General features: G+C 36.3%; 1 protein-coding gene across 6 annotated transcripts in view; it reads right to left on the minus strand.

Annotated features, from left to right (window-relative positions):
- The window catches only part of SLC27A6 (solute carrier family 27 member 6), a 64,692-nt gene that overhangs the window by 7,775 nt on the left and 33,716 nt on the right, over positions 1 to 23,201 (minus strand). For all 6 annotated transcript variants that reach the window (XM_027098642.1, XM_027098615.1, XM_027098624.1 and 3 more), the window contains exons 5-6: positions 10,145 to 10,339; positions 2,338 to 2,428 (exon numbers count right to left, since the gene is read on the minus strand). In XM_027098642.1, coding sequence (XP_026954443.1) covers positions 2,338 to 2,428; positions 10,145 to 10,339 — 286 coding nt within the window. The remainder of the gene's footprint in view (positions 1 to 2,337; positions 2,429 to 10,144; positions 10,340 to 23,201) is intronic.

The following is a 23,201-nucleotide window of genomic DNA, read 5'->3' on the forward strand; positions in this document are numbered from 1 at the left end:
CCCAAGAGAAATGCAACTGTCATCTTATTAATTTTTCAAAGAAATCCTTTGAAATTGATCATCATAATCCCTATTTCACAGGGAAGGCACTAGGGTCCAGAAGGAGGAAGTATGTTAGCAAAGTCCAACAGATAAAAAGGAATGGACCTAGAACTCAAATTCAAGTCCCTATGATTTTTCTGTACAATATTATCTCTGATTTAATACATATGTTATTAGAAGCTTAAGAATATGTTTTATTCCTCTGGAATGTTACTCTGGAAATCCTCAATGGACAGGAGATAAGCCACGAAATTTATTAGTTTTAATTACATTTAGACACATTATTTAAAATAATTTTTAATCGGACTTATTCAAGTTAATCAAGATATTGCCCAGCAATCAACAAGGTAAAAAACTACTAAGAGTAGAAGACAAAGGGGACCAGCAATCACTTCCCCAGAAGATTTCAAGGCCATTGCTGACTTGTTTTGGCCACTGTGAAGAAAACTAACATCTATGTGATGGGTTAGATGAGGCTGTATTCCCGCAAACTCTAAAGCGATTTATGTCATTTTAACACTCTCTTTTTAATTCTTATTGCTCCCACTCCTCTGGACATTATGGGTTCCAAGGGCACACATACCACTGGCCAAAACTAGCCTGCCCTGACTCAGCAGGGACCCCTCACTGTCACTGTCATCAGGGACACCATCATTAGCATCGTTAGCATAATCACTGCCATTGTTACACTTATTGAGCACTCTCTGGGTACCCGTCACTATTCTGAGCACTTTACATATGTATCCCATCTCATCCTCATCACACACCTGTAAGACAGGGCCTCATATTGTATTCATTTTACAAGTGAAATTGAGGAAGAAAAAGTAATTTGCCCAATATTACACAGCTGCCAAATGTTGAAGTTGGAATGTTTTTAACCAGGTCCATCTGACTCCAAAGGCTGTCCTCCCTTGCATATCCCATCCATCTACATCCCCTATATACATTTCAGAATTTTCTAAGCCTCTTATATTTCCCTTAAAATTTATGTTCTTTATTTTTCTTCTTCAGGACACAGGTGATAGTTTCTTCACTGACAAATTAATTATTGCAAATGCTTAAAAAGGTCAGAGTGTATACTTATCTTTCCCTCCCAGGCATACTTTATGAAAGACACAATGCTTTAATGTAAAATAAAATTGAGCAATCCATAATGAGAATTACAAAATTGTAAAGCAGATATTTGGGGACAATCTGTTTTTGAAAAACCCTGAGGTTGCATAAGCAGTTCTGGGATTCAAGTTCCAATATCAGATATTATTGTAATTGTAATAAATAAAACACACTAGAAAAGAGTGCTTAAATAAAGTTCTTTGCAATCTCCTTAGAAGTGACTTTTTTCTTAGATGCTGTCTATAGAGTTGAATTAGAGAAAGATATTTGATAAATGCTCTTGAAATTCAGAGGATTGGGAAATTTGCTTTTTAAAAGACAAGGCTTATATTTTTGTCCAATCTTTCAGCTACCAGGAAAATAACCAAAACCCCAAAACCAAAACAAAGAAACCCGGGTCTGTGACCTTTATCTCCATATTTGAAGTCATCTCTGAAATGTAGTTTAAACATATTCCGAGGCAGTAGAAAGTAACTTGGGCCTGATTCTTTCAGACTGGATCTCAAACCAATACTAAGGGCACATCTCTACATTTAATGTTCTAGATTGATTATATGCAGCCGCACGTTAACTGGGGCACTCGCTTTCATTAAAATTTCTAACCCAAAACTATGAGAAAGACTAGCCTGGTGGAGGGGGAGTGGGAGCAAGAAGAGAAAGGGAGGGAGGTAACTGGCCACATGACAGGCCCTCCAGAGGGCTCTGCATACATCATCTCATTAAAGTATCAACAATCACCTCCCGAAAGAAACACTGCTACCTCTACTCTGCATATGAAGAAAATGAGACTCAGACAGGTTGACAAAGTTGCACAGTTTCTAAGTTTGAGAGCCCAGATTTGAATCAAAGTCTGTCTCACTTTCCACTATACGTAGAATCATAAATTGCCATGCATTTTTATATTATATCTTGGTGGTACAGGACATCAGACATATGCCACTGTAAGAGTGGTGGATTAAGAGAACTATAAGCCCACAGTAATCACTTTTAAATTTTTGTAATTACCATCTGAGTGACCCACGTGGGGCCTCTAACTTCTAATAATTAAACCATTCTACCTGCATTAAAATTCCAAATAAGTCACATATTAGAAATAACCACTCTTTCTCTTCTAAATTCAGTAATTAAAGAGAAATTCAAGAACTTTGCCTGAGGAGACATCTTCAAATACAAGAATCTTACCTTTTTTCACACGACTACACCAGCTGTGTTCATTTCTAATGGGTTCATCTTTCTGAAAATCATACTTTATCAAGTCAAAAGCGAAAAAAAGCTGCAAAAAACAGAATGAAACAAAAACAAGATTTAGTTATTTATTTGTGCAATGACATCTCCTGGTAGTAGATTTAAATCTCAGTCAATTGAAATACAGAATTAGAATGTGGATTTATTAAAACAAGTGAGCTTTCCTGGTAAAAAGTTAAATAAATGTTTAAAAATCAAAACTGAAGGTGTTAGTAACCAGCGCTCATGTACTGGCATTTACTTTCACTTCTTTTATGTTGCACCTTACCTTAGAAAAGCCTTACTAATTCTAATCTTTTCTTTTTAAGTTTTTTCTTTTTTTTGATGTGGACCATTTTTTAAAGTCTTTATTGAATCTGTTACAATATTGCTTCTGTTTTATGTTTTGGTTTTCTGGCCCCGAGGCATGTGGGATCTTAGCTCCCCGACCAGGGATCAAAATCTTAACCACTGGACAGCCAGGGAACTCCCCTAATTTGAGTACCAGGAAGCGATCCCTGCACGAAATCACATACTCTGCTAACTATAGTTAAGAGGACACTTTCTTGCCTTCTCTTTTTTGCAATCTTTCAAACATCCCTTGAAATGGAAAGTTTTAATAGAACTAAAATGTCAACTATGTGAATGCAAGGATTGTGTTGTGTATTTTAACTTACCATCCCTTGTAAAGGGACTAGATGCCTCAAAAGTACTTGTTTTTGTCACTTACTTAGACCTTTTCCCCAGGCCTTTCAATTTAATGTCCTTAAACTAACCCTCAGTACTTCTGTACACAGTTGTGGTGTAAGATGGAAATTTGTTGGAACATCCTCATCACATCAGGAAACAAGCTAATTGGACATCTCTCCTTGACCCCCAATATTTCCAGCTCCTCTGCTCTTGTAACGTTCATATTACCATGTCATGCAGATTCACAGATCCTCAAAATCTGACCCTGGGAGAGAACTGCAGATTGGTTCAATCCAACTCCCTCATTTCATGCATAAGAAAATTGAGGTTTTCCCAATCAATTAAACAAGCAATCTTATTAAGCTGAACCAGCACGTACTAAACTAAAATGGAGGTGATAAAATGAAGTGAGAAAAAATAATTAGGAAGGACAAACAAAAGAGAGAAAGAGAGAAGGAGGAGCATGAGGAGAAGGAGAGAAACAAATAAAGAACAAATGGGAAAATATGAATAAAATTAATGAGATAAATGTAATAGTATAATTTATTATCAAAGACTAAACAAACATCTCAGGAAAGTCAACATGTAACTACAATCACAATTCATTGTTTGAATTAAAATACAAATGAGAGCAACATATATATATATATTATAAATTTATTTATTTACTTATTTATTTATTACTTTTGGCTGTATTGGGTCTTCATTGCTGCGTGTAGGCTTTCTCTAGTTGGGGCAATGGGGGCTACTCTTTGTTGCGGTGTGCGGGCTTCTCATTGAGATGGCTTCTCTTGCCGTGGAGCACAGGCTCTAGGCGCTCAGGCTTCAGTAGTTGTGGCTCGTGGGCTCTAGAGCACAGGCTCAGTAGTTGTGGCACACGGGCTTAGTTGCTCTGCAGCATGTGGGATCTTCCCGGATCAGGGATTGAACCCGTATCCCCTGCATTCACGGGCAGATTCTTAACCACTGTGCCACCAGGGAAGTCTGAGAGCAACTAATATTGATTGAGTACTTACTTTGTCTCAGTCACTGTGCTAAGAGCTTTTAATTTAATCATCAAAAGCCCTATAAGGTAGAAATTAATATTATCCTATTTTAAGATGAGGGCCAATGAAAGAGACAGCAAAACAAAAAAATTGTTACTCTTGACATAAAGATTCTTATTAAAATGCAAGCTTGCATCTTGTTGGTCTTTGTCTGTAATTGGGCTAACAGGATATTGGCTACTTGCCTAATGACTGGTCAAAAGAAAGATTCCAGAGGTTCCAGAACTGCATTTATCATTTCAGCCAAACTACAACAGAGTCCTGTTTATTACTCTCTCGTGTTTTAACATGCTTTATATTTTGAAAAATTTGCCCAGCAACTGGTAATATCATCTTTAACATTATTTCTTTTACATTAATTTGGCAACCACATGCATGGATAAGATTCATTCCACACCAAATCACTGTTCAGTACGCCTGTTATCAGATACAGGGGACTTCATGGTCAGAAATTGAGTAATTTTATAGTACAAATGAAATTTAAATATATCACAGCACCTTCTAGAAGTAGCCTGGATCAGAGCATTAAGTCTCAGCTAGAAGAATTTCTATTTTTTTTCCTGCCTTCAAGAGGACCCATGAGGTTACAAAAACGGTTATGTTATAATAACACAAATAAAGAAACAGATGCCACACTTCAATATCTCCTAAATGTATAGTATACATACACATACAGGTATAGGTATAGGAAGAGGTATACATGGCCAGAACACAGCTGCAGGGGTTCTCATTTGTAACAGTCTAGACAAATGGGTCCCCAGAACTGTACAGCATACATCTATGTGACTGTGCACACTGGCCCTTGGAGTTCCCACACATACCTGTATGCTTTTGCATATTCAGATTTGTAAATTTAGAAGTTAGAAAGGGAACACAAAAATTATTTCCTCTATAAATAAATGAGTAGACTTTGAATCCAGAAGAAAGTGACTTGTCAAAGTCAAAAAGTCAAGTAGTGGCAGAGCTGGAACTAGAGCCCTAGGTACAGTGATTCGAATTCAGGATTTTTTTGCCTCAGCGTTATACTACATTGCTTTGACCTATACAGTACAGGCTCATTTATCCCACACCATAGGTAAAGGGTGGTTTCTCTGTTTCCTTAAACAGAAGACCCTTAAAATATAGAAACACACACACACACACTCATAAACTTATCATCTCTCTCTCTATCATAAATATACATTTATATACCTATAGTAACATGTAATATTATATAGACTTGGGACATTATGAATACTCATTTCTAGGATGCACTGTTATGCAACAGAATAGTTTTCTGAATGGTTTGCAGACTTGTATTTAAAAAATAATCATTTTTAAAAAATCAAGTAAAACAGAAAAATAAGAAGAAAAAGTTAAATTTCCCCAAATTTTAACCAAAAGTAAACCATTCTTAACATGGTGTAATATATTCTCAATACAAAGTGATCCCTGGCCATTCTATCTAAAATTTCAAAAAACGCCTCCCAATACACATGCACATGCACACAATCTCCTTTCCCTGTTTAATTTTCCTCTTTTGCACTAATGAGTATGTGCTATAGATTGTATTTTATTTATTGATCTCGTCTGTTTTCTGTCTTCCTCAATACAGCATGACCTGCACGTGGGCAGGAATTTATGTGCGTTTTGTTCACTGTGCTCACTTGTGTCAGGCATACTGGAAACATTATAAATATATATAAAGAAAGTCATTTGATGAACATCATTACAAATGCATTTAAATCAATAGAGGGAAAGGTATGAAACTGATTAGTAAAATAATTTATGAAAAATGAAACCACACCATTCTAGTAAATGCAATCAATTTAAATTTTCTTGAATTTAACAAAAGAAAATGGAACCAAAGTTAAACTAAAATGTGTGTTTAGCATAACAGATACCAGTCCCTATGGGGTCAAAGAATTTAACTTTAACCACAAATTTAATTAGAGGCCTGTCCTTTGCTCTCAGCTTCTGGGAGATAATCTCTCACAATGTCATGAGGGACAAGACTTTTTATTTGCCTAAGGACCTTGGGCAACCAGATAGTAACTCTATGATTGAGAGTGGGTCTCTGAGCCATGCCAATAATGTTATGCAGGGTTGGGGCTTTGGGTCACCCAGCTTGACCTCCTGAGGGACTGGAGGTGGAGGTTGACCACAGAGGCAGCCAACTAGATTTAAAAGATTGAGCCCCCGCAAAAGACTCTGGACATCAAGGCTGGGTGAGCTTCCTGAGTTGGCAATATTCCATGTATTGTCACACATCAATTCCAGGAGAGTAATATCCTCCTGACTTCACAGGAGAGGACAACTGGAAGCCTTGCATTTGGTACCCTCCTGGATTCTACCCTGGCCTTCCCTTGACTGATGTTCCTTCCCTTGACTAATGTTAATCTATATCCTTTAGGTGTAATAAACTGTAACTATTATATGGCTTTTGGTGAGTTTTGTGTTCCTTCCAGTGAATTATCAAACTTAAAGGTGGTCTTAGGGACTCCCAAGCTGCAACTGATGTTAGATGTGAAGGTGGTCCCACGTGAACTGTTTTCTAACTTCACAGTTGGCTAAATTTCTTAGTCTCTTAAAGATGCCTACTTTAAGACAATAAAAAAAGTTTATACAAATGTGAGCAAAAGGAACCTTTTTAATAAGTCTCATACTTTATCTTTACTTTGTATCTATGGATTTACCACCATAAAAGATGAGATAATCAATACTTATACCTTCTTCTCTCCTCCCACACAATTCTCATTTTTTTTAGTTATAAGTATTTTTATAGTGTCAGGATTTATACTTCCATTCGATCTATAAACATAATTCAGAGCTTTTCAGTCCTCTATATTTAAGTGGATTCAAGCAAACCTTTCAACTGAAGGTGGTTCCTTCAATTTCTAAACTGCTTTATCTTCAGGTTCACTAGAATTTTTCATTCAGTGAATATAAAGAAGTAGTATATTCCTGTAAGTACATGGGAATTATATTCTCTGATTTCTTAAAAGTTTGAGAACACTACTTTGTTGCCTTTGGACTTGTAGGACAAGTTTGTTAGAACTGAAATTCTTAGGTGAAAACATTATGCTCTTTTTGGGGGGGGCACTGAGTGTAATGTTTTTGTTTTGAAAGATGCCTGAGACATTTCCCATCTTCACCATATACTTTGTACATCTTTTGCTTTTTCTGCCTTAGCATTTTCTTATGGTTCTTTAATTTACGTTCAGTAATTTCGCCAGAATATATATATTTCCTGATGATCATTCTGTACCATATTTTTTCCCCCTGGAACATAATCTGCTCTTTTGCTAAAGATTCAAATCTTTATTTTCAGGAAGTTTTCTTCTATTAGGTTTCAAATAGTTTTTTTCATTTTGATTTGTTTTCTTCTACCAGAACATGAATGAAGCACATGTCAGATCATTGTCTATGCTTTCAAAATTTACCTTTCTAATTTATTTTATATTATTATTTGCTTATTCTTTACATCTGTGTGACTCCTTAATCCCATCCATCTTGCTAACAATGTTTTCAGTCCTGTTTATTTTTAAGTCCTTCAGTGTGGTGTTCAACTCTGTAATATTTTCATTTTTCCCTTTTATTCTTTTTCCTTTGGGTTGAGCATGCCTACTTTCCAACTCCATTTGTTGATCTATGATTTCCTTGCATTTTCCTTTGAGCTCTTATGTATAAAGAGAATATTATTACAATTTTTTGAACCTATGGGAAATTGTTTTTCTAAACATTTTCTGGCCATTTGGGGGGACTTATTATTTTGATATTCATCCATATATTTTTAGCTGTTTTTTATTTAGATTCATTTTCTCCCTTTCTTTCAAGTTTTATTTCCTCTATGGATTTCATGTTTGTTCCTTCCCAATTATTATTACTGGGCATAGAAAAGGAGACGGCAGTCCCCAGTTTTTACTTGGATTTGTCTCCCAAATGCACTGTCACTAAATTTTTTATAGTTTTTGCTTTGGGGGCGTATATGGGACACACCTCCCTTCTGTTTCATGCATTTAAATAGTAAGCATAGCACAGAAGATGGACATTTGGGTTAGAGGAACTCTGTTGCTGCTTCATCTTTTTCTTTCAGTTTTAACATCCTATCTCCATTTAGAGGCTGATTCCTCTCTCAGATGGTAAGTGTAAGCCTCCAATAAGTTTAAATTTTTGAGAGACGCACTTAAATCTCCTCACATAGTTATGAAACAGTTATTGGTCCAATTTTTTTCTGATTACCTGCTATGTGATGAAACAACATGCAAATGAAATGATAAAAGACTAGAATTCATATGACATTGCATACTTTTTTTCATTTTCAAACTAAAAAAAAAAAAAAAAAACAGAAAAAAAAATCAGAAGTTGCCCAAATAAATTGGAGACAATCATAACTTCCTGCATTATGGACATTATAACAGTCTGACAGGGACTTTAAGATATTAGAAAATTATAATGAGGTCAAGCCAGTAATACAAAATATAAATCTTCATTGTATTCCTATTACATGATTACTTAGGAATGACTCAGCTTCACCAAAAAGCTTTAATTATGAATACCAAATTTTTAACGGAACCAGTGCAATCCATTGAGAAAATTAACTGTAAAGAATGTAATAATACTCGGTAATATCAGCACTTACTTTCCCCCAATTATTTTTGTTTGCAACACACATGTATTTCTGAAATGTCAACAAGACCCTCACAGTCCCATAAAACGCATTATAAAAATAGTTTGTACCTTCTTTAAGTTTCAAACATTAGGGCAATTTATACCAGCTTTGAATCTATTTCTTTACTCTTTAAAAATTATACTTTTATCACTTTTGATAATCCTCACTAAATGTTTCTTTTTACTTTTTTAAATTATGCTTTTTATTACTTCCTTTTATACTCTTTGAGTTTATTTTAATTGTTTTTTAAAATTAACTTACAGAAATGGATATTTAGCTCACTAATTTTCAGCTATTCTTATCTGAGCTTTGAAATGTAACATTTTCATTATGATTCAGCTTAAATTATTTTCTATTTCTATTTTTCTATTATGATTTTTTTCTTTGACTCAGAAATTTAGAGATGTTTCATTTCCAAATATATAGGAGATGATCTAGCTGTTATTTTAAACATTTCTATCTTAATTAAACTGTGGTCAGAGAACATAATCCATATATACTCAAGCCTGAAATTTGCTGGAATTCCCTATGTAGTCCTGTAATCTTTGTGAATGTGTGATAAATGCTTAAAAATAATGGGTATTCTGCAGTTTTTAAATGCAGTGTCCTATATATGTTCATTAGTTCAAATAGTTTAGTTATTGTATTATTCTAATACACTATGTCATTGAAAAAACTTTTTGCATGTTCTATCAAATAGTAAAGAGCTAAAATAAAATATTCTACTATGATTCTGGACTTGTTTATCTCCCCTTGAGGTTATATAAATTTTGATACTTTTTAAAAATTTTCATTTTTATTATTTAAAAATATTATTGTTGAATATAAATTCTATTTTGATAATTATTTCCTCCAAACAAGTTGAAGATATCTGTCCACTATATTTTGTCTTCCATGGTTGCTATTGAGAAATTAGCTGCCTTTTACTCCTAAGAAGGTAATTTTTTGACTACTTTAAAAATTTTAGTGACATCTTGACATAGTTTTTAAGGAAACCATATATTAGAAGCTTACATATAATTTTTGAGTGATATAAAAATGAATGGAAAGTAGAAATAGTGGATTAAAAACAGAAAATGGAGTCAAATTAATATATATGGGACCTATGCTTGTTTATACATTATATCATTAAATTTGAAAACTGAACAAAAGAACTAACTATTATTATTCCCATATGACAGGGGGAAAAGATGGGAGATAATTGAGGTTTTCATAGTCTATGGCACCACAGTTCATCTAGAGGCCACTATGTTATTTATAGAAGTTCTCAAATTAAAAAAAAGGTGATAATATTTAGCATAATTTACAAGCACAACGTCTAGAGGAGAGGTTAGCAGATCTCAATATATTTCTTTTGTAAAGAAAATATTTTACTTACTTTGTGAAGGAAATTCGCTCTCCCAACTGATCCAATTTTCCCAGTGTGATTCATGAAACAAATGTTTCCTTCAGTAGCTCCATAAAGCTCACACATCTTAATGTTTCCAAATCTGTCTAAAAATTCTCTCCATACGTCACTCCGTATGCCGTTTCCAACTGCCAAACGTACCCGATGATTCTTTTCTCCTTCTCTCTGTTAGAAGAAAAGATTTTACTAGTAATTTATTATTTCCAGTTCCCAATTTTTTCTTTCATTGCTATTACTTAAATAGCAACCATCCAGAAGTAAGTTGCATGTGTGCAATAATGCAAAGGAGTAAAAAAAGTATCATGTAAGTCCATGGCAGAACTAAGTCCAATAGCTAATGAAACTAACACTGGTCCAAAGTAATAGAGCTTTATTTCCCTATATCTGGCAAAATCGCTTCCTAAATTTGAGATGCTGAAGTCTTCTTTTTCCTGAAATATGCTTTCTTCCTTAGCAGAATGGAGGCTCCTCAAAAAATTAAAAGTAGAACTACCATATGATCCAACAATTCCACTCCTGGGTATTTATCTGAAGAAAACAAAAACTCTAATTCAAAAAGATACTGCACCCCATGTTCATTGCAGCATTATTTACAATAGCCAAGACATGGAAGCAACCTAAATGCCCATCAATAGATGAATGAAGAAAATGTGGTATATACACAACGGAATATTATTCAGTCATAAAGAAGAATGAAATCTTACCATTTGTGACAACATGGATGGACCTTAAGGGCATTATGCTAAGTGTAATAAGTCAGACAAAGAAAGACAAATCCTGTATGATCTCACATATATGTGGCATCTAAAAAAAACAAACAACAGCCAAAACAAAAACCCAAAACCCTGAGCAGAGAACAGATTGGTGGTTGCCAGGGGCAGGGTGAGGAGTGGGCAAAAATGGGTAAAGGGGGTCAAAAGGTACAAATTTCTAGTTATAAAATAAATAAGTCCTGGGGATGTACTGTACAGCGTGGTGACTATAAATAACAATACTGAATTGCATATCTGAAAGTTGCTAAGAGAGTAGAGTTGACCCTTGAACAACCAGGGATTAGGGACATGGAGATGAAGTAGAAAATCCAAATGTAATTTCTAGTTGGTTCTCAGTATCACTGGTTTCACATCCACAGATTCAACCAACTGCAGATCATGTAGTACTGTGATATTTACTACTGAAAAAAAATCTGCATATAAGTGGACATGCACAGCTCAAACCCATGCTATTCAAGGGTCAACTGTAAATCTTAAAGTTCTCATCACAAGAAAAAGAAAATTTGCAACTATGTATGGTGTTGAATGTTAATTAGACTTATACTGGTGATCAATTTGCAATATATACAGTATATTGAATCATTACATTTTACACCTGAAACTATATGTTTTATGTCAGTTATACCTCAATTAAAAAATTAGAGTAAGAATATAATATCAGCTTAGTCATGGTAAATCCATGATTCCTTCTGAAGTACCTCCAACCTTACAAAAGTAATACAAAATAACAAGAAATAACAATAAATAGACAACAATAATAGAGAAATCAATTGTCCCTGACACAGTTAAAAATGGTCCAATGAACACATTCTTTACCTTAGTTCCTTCTCCGTCTTAAAGGAGATTTTAATCTATTAACTCTCAAGAAAAAAGAGAATGTGAAAGAAAGGTAATTTCACAAACTGAAAGGTGAATAGATAAAAGGCAGGAGACTAAGCAGAGTAGTTAATTCTGAAATCTAAGCCCACAGTTGGGAACGCAACACATGCTCCTAAGAGTGTCAAGGAAACAACAAAAAAATGAGGAAGGCAGAAGACTTGGTTGGAAATTTGTTTAAGAAGCATCTGCACCCCTAGACACCCTGATTCAGATAATACATCTGGGAGTCTGACCTCTGCACACTGGTCAAACACTGGAGACACTCTCTGGAGAAGCCCAACCAGATACCATTTCAGATGCAGGAATCTACTGAAAACAGTAAGTTCAATGCAAGCCTGAATACTAAATGGTGAGATCTCAGAGCCAAACTAATCTACAGAGGTAGAAATCAGAATATTGTTCACATTTGGTAGGACAATGACTGATTTTTTTGATGACAACCAGGGGGAATATCTTCAAGAAGAAAATAAATAAAATTGATTAAAAATACTTGAAGTGTTATTAAATCATATTCAGAAATTTGGGCTATGATGGAGAGATGAATTAGTAACAGGCATTTAGAAAGCAAAATTTAAAAAGTCAATTATTTTCAGTAATAAAAAGTTAAAAATTATTATATTTTAAATACATTATGTGTCAACTATGAATAATATATATATAATTTTTATAATGAAAAAACTTATTATCAAAGTATTTTAAAATGATCATAATTAGATTGGTGCCATAGAGGGAGAAGAAACATATGTGTGTGAATATCTGAGTAAGAAGCCAGGTAGATGACAGTTAAGACTGAAAAATCAAGAAATAGTAACATACATGTTTTATTAAGAAATATGGAAGTAAATAAAACCCCAAATGTCTTAAAATAATTAAATATGTTTACCTCTAGAGGTCAAGTATTGATAGGAGGGGGTATTGTTTTCTTGAGAGTACTATTTGATTTTTCAGAATTGTAAAAGTACTAATTTAATAAAATAAAAATTAAATTAAAAAAATAAAATAAGAGCCGAGGTGTGGACACATCAGAATCTGACTTGTGGATTTCATTAGGCCCTTAAACCCTTAAGGGTTTAAGGTAAATATTCCACTGATACAAACAAACAAACAAACAAAACAAACAAACAAAAAACCTCACTCAATCAAAGTAGCTACTTCCAAGACAGAGGATTATTTTCTACCACTAAATACTACCAGGAGCAATTCTGTCCTGGTTCCAACTCCCACGGGCATGCCCAGTATTGCCGACCTGGCACGGAACTAGCTCTTGGATTTTTCACTGCCATTTTCATATATAAAACAGTAGTGTTGAAAATCTAAGGATTTATTCTGCTTTAACAGAGAACAATCTTTTATTTTTATTTATTACTTTTTTAATTAATTTTTTTTGGCTGCGTTGGGTCTTCAATGCTGCGCGCGGGCTTTCTCTAGCTGTGGCAAGCGGGGGCTACTCTTTGTTGCGGCTTCTCATTTCTCATTGCGGTGGCTCCTCTTGTTGCTGAGCATGGGCTCTAGGAGCGTTGGCTTCAGTAGTTGCAGCACATGGGCTCAGTAGTTGTGGCTCATTGGCTCTAGAGCACAGGCTCAGTAGTTGTGGTGCACGGGCTTAGTTGCTCCACAGCGTGTGGGATCTACCTGGACCAGGGATCAAACCCTGCATTGGCAGGCAGATTCTTAACCACTGCACCACCAGGGAAGTCCAAAGAACAATCTTTTATATGGCATGATTCTTGGATGCTTTTCAGGTTAGAGATGAGTTTTAGCAAGTATTATTTATAAAATGAATTGGCACACTCTGGAAAACCAATAAGAAGGTGGTTGACACACCAAATTCCATAGACTTTAACCTGTGTGGGATATATAGCTATACAAGCTTACTAAATAATAATATTCATCCAAAGTCATTCAACTGATATAAAAAATAAAATCATCAAAACTAGGATAAGGCTTTTGTCTAGAAATTTCAAAGTCATGTATTTAACTCTCAAGATATGTATTTATTTAAAGTATTTAAATATTTATTCTATTTTCCTTTCATTTAAAAGAAAGCCCAGAGTATCATGCTTTGAGGAGTAGGAAGAAAGATCAACAGATTAATTACTTAGTGTTGTGGGAAAAAAGAAAATGCATATTTCTTCTGTTGTTGATATGCATGCACTCCTAAAACAGTAAAATACAAATGACAATTGATATAAGGGATATAAATTATTCTCAGTTTATTGAGATATAATCTAGTTTCAGTGATATTATTCAGATTTTTGTTTACCAGATTAAAATCATGAGCATGGAAATATATATATACGAAAATAATATGATTCCTTTATCTATAATAATGATATAAAAATTATATGAAGCTCTGTAGCAAGATCAAAATATACAGATATAGTTATTTTTTATTTTTTTTTACATTTTTATTGGAGTATAATTGCTTTACAATGGTGTGTTAGTTTCTGCTTTATAACAAAGTAATCAGGTAAACATATACATATGTTCCCATATCTCATCCCTCTTGCATCTCCCTCCCTCCCACCCTCCCTATCCCACCGCTCTAAGTGGTCACAAAGCACCGAGCTGATCTCCCTGTGCTATGCGGCTGCTTCCCACTACCTATCTATTTTATGTTTGGTAGTGTATATATGTCCATGCCACTCTCTTGCTTTGTCACAGCTTACTCTTCCCCCTGCCCATATCCTCAAGTCCATTCTCTAGTAGGTCTGTGTCTTTATTCCTGTCTTACCCCTAGGTTCTTCATGACATTTTTTTTTTCTTAAATTCCATATATATGTGTTAGCATACAGTATTTGTCTTTCTCTTTCTGACTTACTTCACTCTGTATGACAGACTCTAGGTCCATCCACCTCATTACAAATAGCTCAATTTCGTTTCTTTTTATGGCTGAGTAATATTCCATTGTATATATGTGCCACATCTTCTTTATCCATTCATCCAATGATGGACACTTAGGTTGTTTCCATCTCCAGGTTATTATAAATACAGCTGCAATGAATATTTTGGTACATGACTCTTTTTGAATTATGGTTTCCTCAGGGTATATGCCCAGTAGTGGGATTGCTGGGTCGTATGGTAGTTCTATGTGTAATTTTTTAAGGAACCTGCATACTGTTCTCCATAGTGGCTGTACCAATTCATATTCCCACCAGCAGTGAAAGAGTGTTCCCTTTTCTCCACACCCTCTCCAGCATTTATTGTTTCTAGATTTTTTGATGATGGCCATTCTGACTGGTGTGAGATGATATCTCACTATAGTTTTGATTTGCATTTCTCTAATGATTAATAATGCTGAGCATTCTTTCATGTATTTGTTGGCAGTCTGTATATCTTTCTTGGAGAAATGTCTATTTAGGTCTTCTGCCCATTTTTGGATTGGGTTGTCTGTTTTTTTGTTATTGAGCTGCATGAGCTGCTTATAAATGTTGGAGATTAATCATTTGTCAGTTGCTTCATTTGCAAATATTTTCTCCCATTCTGAGGTTGTCTTTTGGTCTTGTTTATGGTTTCCTTAGCTGTGCAAAAGCTTTGAAGTTTCATTGGGTCCCATTTGTTTATTTTCGTTTTTATTTCCATTTCTCTAGGAGGTGGGTGAAAAAGGATCCTGCTGTGATTTATGTCATACAGTGTTCTGCCCATATTTTCCTCTAAGAGATTGATAGTGTCTGGCCTTACATTTAGGTCTTTAATCCATTCTGAGCTTATTTTTGTGTATGGTGTCAGGGAGTGATCTAATCTCATACTTTTACATGTACCTGTCCAGCTTTCCCAGCACCACATATTGAAGAGGCTGTACTTTCTCCACTGTACATCCCTGACTCCTTTATCAAAGATAAGGTGACTATATGTGCATGGGTTTATCTCTGGGCTTTCTATCCTGTTCCCTTGATCTATCTTTCTGTTTTTGTGCCAGTACCATACTGTCTTGATTACTGTAGCTTTGTAGTATAGTCCGAAGTGAGGGAACCTGATCCTCCAGCTCTGTTTTTCGTTCTCAAGATTACTTTGGCTATTCAGGGTCTTTTGTGTTTCCATACAAATTGTGAAATTTTTTTGTTCTAGTTCTGTGAAAAATGCCAGTGGTAGTTTGATAGGGATTGCATTGAATCTGTAGATTGTTTTGGGTACTAGAGTCATTTTCACAATGTTGATTCTTCCAATCAAAGAACATGGTATATCTCTCCATCTATTTGTATCATTTTTAATTTCTCTCATCAGTGTCTTATAATTTTCTGCATACAGGTCTTTTGTCTCCTTAGGTAGGTTTATTCCTAGATATTTTATTCTTTTTGTTGCAATCGTAAATGGGAATGTTTTCTTGATTTCACTTTCAGATTTTTCATCATTAGTGTGTAGGAATGCCAGAGATTTCTGTGCATTAATTTTGTATCCTGCTACTTTACCAAATTCACTGATTAGCTCCAGTAGTTTTCTGGTAGCATCTTTAGGATTCTCTATGTATAGTATCATGTCATCTGCAAACAGTGACAGCTTTACTTCTTCTTTTCCAATTTGGATTCCTTTTATTTCCTTTTCTTCTCTGATTGCTGTGGCTAAAACTTCCAAAACTATGTTGAACAACAGTGGTGAGAGTGGGCAACCTTGTCTTGTTCCTGACTTAGTGAAAATGCTTTCAGTTTTTCACCATTGAGGACGATGTTGGCTGTGGGTTTGTCATATATGGCCTTTATTATGTTGAGGAAAGTTCCCTCTATGCCTACTTTCTGCAGGGTTTTTATCATAAATGTGTGTTGAATTTTGTCAAAAGCTTTCCCTGCATCTATTGAGATGATCATATGGTTTTTCTTCTTCAATTTGTTAATATGATGTATCACGTTGATTGATTTGTGTATATTGAAGAATCCTTGCATTTCTGGAATAAACCTCACTTCATTATGGTGTATGATCCTTTTAATGTGCTGTTGGATTCTGTTTGCTAGTATTTTGTTGAGGATTTTTGCATCTATGTTCATCAGTGATATTGGCCTGTAGTTTTCTTTCTTTGTGACATCCTTGTCTGGTTTTGGTATCAGGGTGATGGTGGCCTCGTAGAATGAGTTTGGGAGTGTTCCTCCCTCTGCTATATTTTGGAAGAGTTTGAGAAGGAGAGATGTTAGCTCTTTTCTAAATGTTTGAAAGAATTCGCCTGTGAAGCCATCTGGTCCTGGGCTTTTGTTTGTTGGAAGATTTTTAATCACAGTTTCAATTTCAGCACTTGTGATTGGTCTGTTCATATTTTCTATTTTTTCCTGATTCAGTCTTGGCAGATTGTGCATTTCTAAGAATTTGTCCATTTCTTCCAGGTTGTCCATTTTATTGGCATAGATTTGCTTGTAGTAATCTCTCATGACCTGTTGTATTTCTGCAGTGTCAGTTGTTACTTCTCCTTTTTCATTTCTAATTCTATTGATTTGAGTCTTCTCCCTTTTTTTCTTGATGAGTCTGGCTAATGGTTTATCAATTTTGTTTATCTTCTCAAAGAACCAGCTTTTAGTTTTATTGATCTTTGCTATCGTTACCTTCATTTCTTTTTCATTTATTTCTGATCTGATTTTTATGATTTCTTTCCTTCTGCTAACTTTGGGGTTTTTTTGTTCTTCTTTCTCTAATTGCTTTAGGTGCAAGGTTGGGTTGTTTATTTGAGATGTTTCCTGTTTCTTAAGGTAGGATTGCATTGCTATAAACTTCCCTCTTAGAACTGCTTTTGCTGCATCCCATGGGTTTTGGGGCATCGTGTCTCCATTGTCATTTCTTTCTAGGTATTTTTTAATTTCCTCTTTGATTTCTTCAGTGATCACTTCGTTATTAAGTAGTGTATTGTTTAGCCTCCATGCGTTTGTATTTTTTACAGATCTTTTCCTGTAATTGATATCTAGTCTCATGGCATTGTGGTCGGAAAAGATACTTGATACAATTTCAGTTTTCTTAAATTTACCAAGGCTTGATTTGTGACCCAAGATATGATCTATCCTGGAAAATGTTCCATGAGCACTTGAGAAAAATGTGTATTCTGTTGTTTTTGAATGGAGTGTCCTATAAATATCAATTAAGTCCATCTCGTTTAATGTATCATTTAAAGCTTGTGTTTCCTTATTTATTTTCATTTTGGATGATCTGTCCATTGGTGAAAGTGGGGTGTTAAAGTCCCCTAGTATGAATGTGTTACTGTCGATTTCCCCTTTTATGGCTGTTAGCATTTGCCTTATGTATTGAGGTGCTCCTATGTTGGGTGCATAAATATTTACAATTGTTATATCTTCTTCTTGAATCGATCCGTTGATCATTATGTAGTGTCCTTCTTTGTCTCTTCTAATAGTCTTTATTTTAAAGTCTATTTTGTCTGATATGAGAATTGCTACTCCAGCTTTCTTTTGGTTTTCATTTGCATGGAATATCTTTTTCCATCCTCTTACTTTCAGTCTGTATGTGTCTCTAGGTCTGAAGTGGGTATCTTGTAGATAGCATATATATGGGTCTTGTTTTTGTATCCATTCAGCCAACCTGTGTCTTTTGGTGCAAGCCTTTAGTCCATTTACATTTAAGGTAATTATCGATATGTATGTTCCTATTTCCATTTTCTTAACTGTTTTGGGTTCGTTATTGTAGGTCTTTCCTTCTCTTGTGTGTCTTGCCTAGAGAAGTTCCTTTAGCATTTGTTGTAAAGCTGGTTTGGTGGTGCTGAACTCTGTCAGTTTTTGCTTGTCTGTAAAGGTTTTAATTTCTCCATCAAATCTAAATGAGATCCTTGCTGGGTAGAGTAATCTTGGTTGCAGCTTTTTCTCCTTCATCACTTTAAATATGTCCTGCCAGTCCCTGCTGGCTTGCAGAGTTTCTGCTGAAAGATCAACTGTTAACCTTATGGGGATTCCCTTGTGTGTTATTTGTTGTTTTTCCCTTGCTGCTTTTAATATGTTTTCTTTGTATTTAATTTTTGACAGTTTGATTCATCTGTGTCTTGGCGTGTTTCTCCTTGGTTTTATCCTGTATGGGAGTCTCTGTGCTTCCATGACTTGATTAACTATTTCCTTTCCCATATTAGGGAAGTTTTCAACTATAATCTCTTCAAATATTTTCTCAGTCCCTTTCTTTTTCTCTTCTACTTCTGGAACCCCTATAATTCGAATGTTGGTGCGTTTAATGTTGTCCCAGAGGTCTCTGAGACTGTCCTCAGTTCTTTTCATTCTTTTTTCTTTATTACGCTCTGCAGTAGTTATTTCCACTATTTTATCTTCCAGGTCACTTATCCGTTCTTCTGCCTCAGTTATTCTGCTATTGATCCCTTTTAGAGTATTTTTAATTTCATTTATTGTGTTGTTCATCATTGCTTGTTTCATCTTTAGTTCTTCTAGGTCTTGTTAAATGTTTCTTGCATTTTGTCTATTCTATTTCCAAGATTTTGGATCATCTTTACTACCATTATTCTGAATTCTTTTTCAGGTAGACTGCCTATTTCCTCTTCATTTGTTAGGTCTGGTGGGTTTTTATTTTGCTCCTTCTTCTTCTGTGTGTTTTTCTGTCTTCTCATTTTGCTTATCGTACTGTGTTTGGGGTCTCCTTTTTATAGGCTGCAGGTTCGTAATTCTCGTTGTTTTTGGTGTCTGTCCCCAGTGGCTAAGGTTGGTTCAGTGGGTTGTGTAGGCTTCCTGGTGGAGGGGACTAGTGCCTGTGTTCTGGTGGATGAGGCTGGATCTTGTCTTTCTGGTGGGCATGTCCATGTCTGGTGGTGTGTTTTGGGGTGTCTGTGGACTTATTATGATTTTAGGCAGCCTCTCTGCTAATGGGTGGGGTTATGTCCCTGTCTTGCTAGTTGCTTGGCACAGGGTGTCCAGCACTGTAGCTTGCTGGTTGTTGAGTGAACCTGGGTGCTGGTGTTGAGATGGAGATCTCTGGGAGATTTTCACCATTTGATATTACATGGAACTGGGAGGTCTCTTGTGGAGCATGTCCTGAAGTTGGCTCTCCCACCTCAGAGGCACAGCACTGACTCCTGGCTGCAGTACGAAGAGCCGGTCAAGACTTTCCATTGTGATTTCAATGGAACATCAGAACTTCCAGCTTCTGTGATGCAGCAGAATTCCATGAAGGCAAACAGAAGGTACACAGGGAGGAAGATGAACTGCAGGAAAGCCTTTGTCATATGATAGTGACCTCACGGGTTTGCCGGTCAGCGGCCAGTCAGGGGTTCTCTATGGCAAAGTGGAGAGAGAGGAGCTCGCGGAGCCACTCTGCCTCCGCTTCACTGTACACTGCTCCACATACAGTACATGCCTATAGTTATTTTTGGCACACAATCACATGTATGTACATAATGGAGAGAGAGAGAGATAAACAGAAGTTTTAAAAAAAATAGTTTGCCCAGGAATGGAAACTTTACCTAAAAGATATATAATACACAATAAGGTGTTATCATAAATGTTATAAAGGGTTAGCAGGGGCTAAATCCAGCTTACTTCCTGTTTTTTTTTTGGTTGCACTGGGTCTTAGTTGTGGCAGGTGGGCTCCTTAGCTGTGGCTCATGGGCTTCTTAGTTGCAGCTCACTGGCTTCTTAGCTGTGGCATGTGAACTCTTAGTTGCAGCATGCATGTGGGATTCAGTTCCCTGACCGGGGATCGAACCCAGGCCCCCTGCATTGGGAGGGCAGTGTCTTACCCATTGCGCCACCAGGGAAGTCCCTACTTCCTGTTTTTGTAAATAAAGTTTTATTAGGACACAGTCACACCCATTTATATGGATTGTCTACCCTGCTTTTGCAATACAGAGGTAGAAATAAGTAGTTGTAACAGAGACAGCATGATCCACAAAGCCTAAAATATTTACTAATCTAGTGCTTTACAGAAAAAGCTTGCTGACCTCTGCCCTAAATTATAAAAAAAAAAAGTAAAAACAAAATCAACTTAATATTTACACGCATTAAGCACCACCAGGTAAACTGGACAACACACTGGTGCTACAAATTGGTGAAGCTTCCTCATCCAGATTCCCATTTAAGTTCATTTTATGTCTTCTTAAGAAATGCTTTATCTCATTGGAAATAAATGCGAGTTGGTTTTATTTGTAAAGCAGGTGTAGAGTTTCTTATACTCATTGAGCATATTGGTAGGAGGGCAAAATATTGTTCAGATGAGCCTTTTAAAAAATCCTACCCAGGTAGTGATGTTGTGAAGCTCTCTTGGTAACCCTGGAAGATGACTGGAAGCCAAGGGAAGGGATCAAGCAGAGCCTGAAGTAATAGCAACATTAGCCCAGCATCAACTGGCACGATGGACTGGGAGGTTGGCAGGAGTCAGAGATAGCAGCTAAAATGGTCCAGATAAAAGATGATTAGAGGAGGAATCCAGATTATGGTCAGGGAAATGGAAAAGGAGGGTCAGCAGAACGACAAATGTATGGAAGAAAAAAATCATCAAGATTGGCAAAGGGAGCCTTCAAACGTCACCCTGGAGTTTATGGAAATTAAGAGGAGGGTCTGAGGTTGCTAATTATATTTGGTCTTATATGCGTCCATTTTGAAGATGATTTGTGAAATTAGTGGTAAATCATCTAAAATACAACCAAATCTTCCTAATGCCCATCTATAATTTAAAGAATCTCCTCTCTGTCCATAAGTCTCCTGAAGGCTTCTTTAATTTAATTTTTTAAATAAATTTATTTATTTTTGGCTGTGTTGGGTCTTCGTTACTGCATGCGGGCTTTCTCTAGTTGTGGCGACCGGGGGCTATCCTTTGTTGCAGTGTGTGGGTTTCTCACTGTGGTGTCTCCTCTTGTTGTGGAGCACAGGCTCTAGGCATACAGGCTTCAGTAGTTGTGGTGCATGGGCTCAGTAGTTGTGGCGCATGGGCTTAGTTGCTCCGCGGCATGTGGGATCTTCCCGGACCAGGGCTCGAACCCATGTCCCCTGCATTGGCAGGTGGATTCTTAACCACTGCGCCATGAGGAAAGTCCCTGAAGGCTTCTTTAGAACAAATTTCTATTCCTTTCACTTCTTCCTGAGTTATGAAGTTACTACCTAACTGTCACTGGATATCTAAGCTGTGTTGGGGACAGAATGAGAAGAGCATGCATAAATACATGTACGATTAAATGAACTAATGAACACATAGCACCTTCATATGTACATACACAAGAGAAAGTCACAGAGTGGCAGAGACTAAGACACAGAGAGACAGAGATGGAGAATCTGAGAGAGTGCATGAGAGACAAAAAGACAGATAGAAAGCAGGAAAGGCAGAGAGTGAAAGTGAAAGAGAGAGAGAGAGAATATGAACAAAACAGAGAAAGGGACAGAGTGAAATAGAGATACACAGAAACATAGAAACAGAGTGACATATGCAGAGGCAGAGAGAGACCCACCGCATGTGAGAGAAACACAGAGACACTCAGAGAGCTGGACACACACACACACACAGAGATGCAAAGTGAGACACATTCACACAGCACAGAGATCCACAACACACACAAAGTGAAAGACAGTGACAAAGAAGCATGCACACAGAGGGATATTCTCTGTCACTCTCTCTCTCACACACACACAAACACACACATACAGAAACACACACAGCAAAAAAAAAAAAAAAAAGATATAAACTAGACACATATACCAGAAGGCAGAGAGGCACACACATAAAGACACACAGCTGGTCACAGAGACATCAGTATTGAGACACACGGAAAGAGATACATGCAAATAAAGAGACTTACAAACAGAAATCAAGGCAAACAGAGTCCAAGAAAGGGGGAAAAGCAGAAATCCAGAGAGAGTGGGACGGGAACAAAAGACACGTCTGCAGCCGTATCAGAAGAAGCAAGGGAGTGAAATATGTCTGTACCTCCATGACCAGGTTATTATATTATCTCATTTTAATCACCATGACAACCTCATGAAATAAGAAGCATTATCCCCATTTTGCACATGGGGATAATGAAGTTCAGGTCCAAAGTCATACACCAGATAAACAAAGATAGAATTTGAACTCATCAAAGTGTAAGTGCTCTGTGGGCAGAGAGGGTGGGAAGGAACGAGGGATGAGAGGAAAGAAGGAAAGAAGGAAAAAGGGGCAGAGGGAGAAAACCAGCTCAAAAACCCTTAACAGCCCCTGCTCTATTTTTCCAAGCCTTTCCACGTGATTTCAGTAATAGGAAGCAATTGAAACCTGGGTTTCTAATTCAGTAGTAAGTGCTTAAATGTTTATACACTGGCACACACACACAGTAAGCCATTTTACAGTACACAGAAAGGACTCATTTTATTGTCAGCCCTTTAAAATCCCATTTGAAATTTAAGAGAGAATTTGCTGAATGGGTCAGAGCTTTTAATGTAGTGACCCCAGGGTTATGGATTTCAGTAGACAGTCCCTCTGGCTTTCAGTAC

This window comes from Aethalodelphis obliquidens, unplaced genomic scaffold (assembly GCF_003676395.1).
Source record: "Aethalodelphis obliquidens isolate GAN/ISIS:26980383/991018 unplaced genomic scaffold, ASM367639v1 scaffold4, whole genome shotgun sequence".
Classification (NCBI taxonomy): domain Eukaryota; kingdom Metazoa; phylum Chordata; class Mammalia; order Artiodactyla; family Delphinidae; genus Aethalodelphis; species Aethalodelphis obliquidens.